Here is a 2,985-nt window from a genome sequence, read left to right as displayed (position 1 = left end):
CACAGCAGTGGGGCTCCAGAAGAGTAGACTTTCCTACTGCTGCTATGAGCCCTAGTAAGCACTAGGCAGGGCTGCCCGGCTCCAGCCTCAGGCTCACTGTAATGATTCCCATGCGGTTCTCAGAGGACAGTGGGTCACAACAGGAGCCCTGTAGGTTCCTGGAGCACTGCCCTCAAGGAAAAGTGCAGAAGTGGCTTTCTTCAAGTCGAGGTGGTATATCCCTGATGAAGGTGCTCACACCCTCTCACCCTCTCTTCTCTCAGGCCCAGATCACCTGCTGTCCTACCCACATTCTACCTACTGTCCTTGACAGTCAGCATGCCTCGGCGTCGAACGAAGCTCGGCGTCCGTGAGAAGCCCCAGCAGGCCCAAGGTGAGACCCAGGGGCTGAGGGGTGCCGAGGAGAAAGCATTGCCCTCCTCGCTCCCTTCTCCTCTTCCAGCCGTCAGGCAGGGAAAGCCCGGTGCGAGGTCCCGTAGCTCTCGCAAGTGGCCCCGGAGAGCCGCGTCCGCCACCACTCAGTCTGCAGGTGCTCCTCGCGCAAGATCATCCAAAGGAGCCACCTGCAAAACCAAGAACAAGCGAAGTCCCTCCAGGGCCCCGCGTGCCTCTGCGCGGTCCCAAAGGGACCCTCTCGGCGAGGTGACCGGTATGTTGGTGCAGTTCCTGATGCAGATGTGCAAGGTGAAAAAGCCTATCAGGAAGGCAGATATGCTCAAGATTGTCCAGAAAAAGCACAAGAAATGCTTCCTCGAGATCCTCAGAAGAGCGTCTTTCAGCATGGAGGTGGTATTTGGTGTTGACCTGAGGGAGGTTGATGCCGTGAAGCATATTTATGACCTTGTCAGCAAAATGGATCTCCCCAACAATGGGAGGGTGGGCCGTGGCAGGGGGTTCCCCAAGACCGGCCTCCTGATGCATATCCTGGGTGTGATCTTCATGAAAGGCAACTGCGCCACTGAGCAGGAGATCTGGGAGTTCCTGAACAAGATGAGAGTGTATGCTGGCAAGAGGCACTTCATATTTGGGGAGCCAAGGAAGCTCATCACCCAGGATTTCGTGAAGCTGAAGTACCTGGAGTACCGCCAGGTGCCCGGCAGTGATCCTCCAGGCTACGAGTTCCTGTGGGGCCCCAGAGCCCGCGCTGAAACCAGCAAGATGAAAGTGCTGCAGTTTTTGGCCAAGATTAATCAGACCGACCCCAGTGCCTTCCCGTCCTGCTACGAAGAGGCTCTGAGAGACGAGGAGGAGAGAGCCCAGGCCGCAGTTCCGCTCGGGGCCGGCCCCGATGCCCAGGCAGTGAGTGAGCCGGGGCCGTGCCCCGCAGCCCCTCCCGCCCCTGGGGAAGCTGCGGCCCAGTCTTCATTCTGTGATTGAAGAGAGAGCGGCCAGTGTTCCAAGGAGGGGAGAGCTGGGTGTGGCAGGGAGCACAGCGTCGGATACCTTAGTGTTCCTGTCTGTGTGGGCAGCTTCCTGAGATTCAGCTGCATTTTCTTTTTTTTTCAAAGGTTTTTTTTTTTTTTTTTTAAATATATCTTTATTGATTTCAGAGGGAGGAAGGGGGAGAGAGAGAGAGAGAGAGGAGAGAGAGAGAGAGAGAGAGAGAGAGAGAGAAACATCAGTGATGAGTCACTGGGGATGGAGCCCGCAACCCGGGCATGTGCCCTGACCAGGAGGTGAACTGCGATCTCCTTGATCCTAAGTCGGTGCTCAACTGCTGTGCCCCGCCCAGCCGGGCTTATCTGTATTTTCACTTGTTCTGTTTTTGAGGGGTGTTACTTCTGCATACAGGCTTATCTAGCATTATAATCTTAGTGAATTATATTCCCCACCCTTGTTGTTTACCAGGTTCGAGAATAAGAGTTCTGCTGTTTTGTAAAACAAGTTGCGGAAACTTACACCTTATTTAGTAATCTGGTGCAGGGTGACATGGCTTTGGAATATGCATTTCCTTGAAAATGTAAAGAAATAAAGCAGTAAAATGCAGTGGTACCTCAGTTTTAAAATGTGATCTCTTCCGGAAGACCGTTTGAGTTCTGAAACGTTTGAAAACCGAGGGATCCACAGCTGAGAGCTGGGCCCCAGGATCTTGCCCTCAGCAAAGCTGTGTGGCCTGTTTGACTTCCGAGGCATGTTCGAAAACCGAAGCATTTACGTTTGGGTTTATGGCGTTTGTAAACCAAAATGTTTGTCAACGGAGATGTTCAAAAACCAAGGCACCTCTGTATATGAAATCAGTAAATAGAGAAAAAAGTAACATTGTCAATATTGGGGTTCTCAATCCCTTTTACTCTGTTTTATGAAGTTGTAACTCACTGTATGAACTTGACTAGTTCAGGATTGTAGAATTAAACCATAATAAATTATACCCCATGTTCACAGACTCATTTATTCCTCAAACAGTAATTGCACATCTATTCTTAGAAGCCTCTATGCTAGTACTGGGGGAGCTGAGAAAAAGAAGACCTAACCATGAACCAGAAAAATTATAGAGTCGAGAAGCAGCTATTAGACTGGGAAAACGGTAATATACACTCCAAAACTGAAAAACCAAATAAAAAGACAGGGTAAGAACGGTGAAAGGTGGTTCCAGAGGAGAGCAGTCAAGTGTAAAAGTCCTGAAACAAGGCAGTGTTGGACCTTGGGAAAACAGAAGTCCCTGGATGGGAGGGAATTTCATTTATCTGCAATGCAGGCTAGGTGATGCTGTGAAAATCTTGAGCAGAGGCCAGATCCTCAGCCAGATGGTGGGCTGTACAGTTGAAAGACTAAGCTTAAATTTAAAATATATAAATAAAATAATATAAAATAAAATAAAAGAGTGTACTGCACAGCCCCTCTCCTATTGTCAGTCCTAAATACCCTAGAGTAATTCAGGCTGAGATAACTCCTCATTTTTGCCTAGAAGGGAGAGAGGTTCATGTAAACAAAGGCCTTCATTTAAAGTGGCAACTGCTTTAGTCAGAGGGAAGAGCCTTAGCCCTA

The 2,985-nt window shown here is 49.7% G+C and overlaps 1 protein-coding gene across 1 annotated transcript; it reads left to right on the top strand.

Annotated features, from left to right (window-relative positions):
- Positions 1–318: 318 nt before the first annotated feature.
- On the top strand, positions 319–1,377 carry LOC107543675 (melanoma-associated antigen B3-like). The gene has a single exon (XM_016221258.2). The coding sequence runs from the start codon at positions 319–321 to the stop codon at positions 1,375–1,377; it is 1,059 nt and encodes a 352-aa protein (XP_016076744.2).
- The last annotated feature ends 1,608 nt before the right edge of the window (positions 1,378–2,985 follow it).

This window comes from Miniopterus natalensis, chromosome X (genome assembly GCF_054644295.1).
Source record: "Miniopterus natalensis isolate mMinNat1 chromosome X, mMinNat1.hap1, whole genome shotgun sequence".
Lineage (NCBI taxonomy): Eukaryota > Metazoa > Chordata > Mammalia > Chiroptera > Miniopteridae > Miniopterus > Miniopterus natalensis.
Note: the sequence above shows the minus strand (reverse complement) of the source record. Positions and strands in the feature narration are given on the sequence as shown.

Bases quoted from the DNA above. Each gene is read 5' to 3' on its own strand.
- LOC107543675 (XM_016221258.2), top strand. From the start codon at position 319: ATGCCTCGGCGTCGAACGAAGCTCGGCGTCCGTGAGAAGCCCCAGCAG.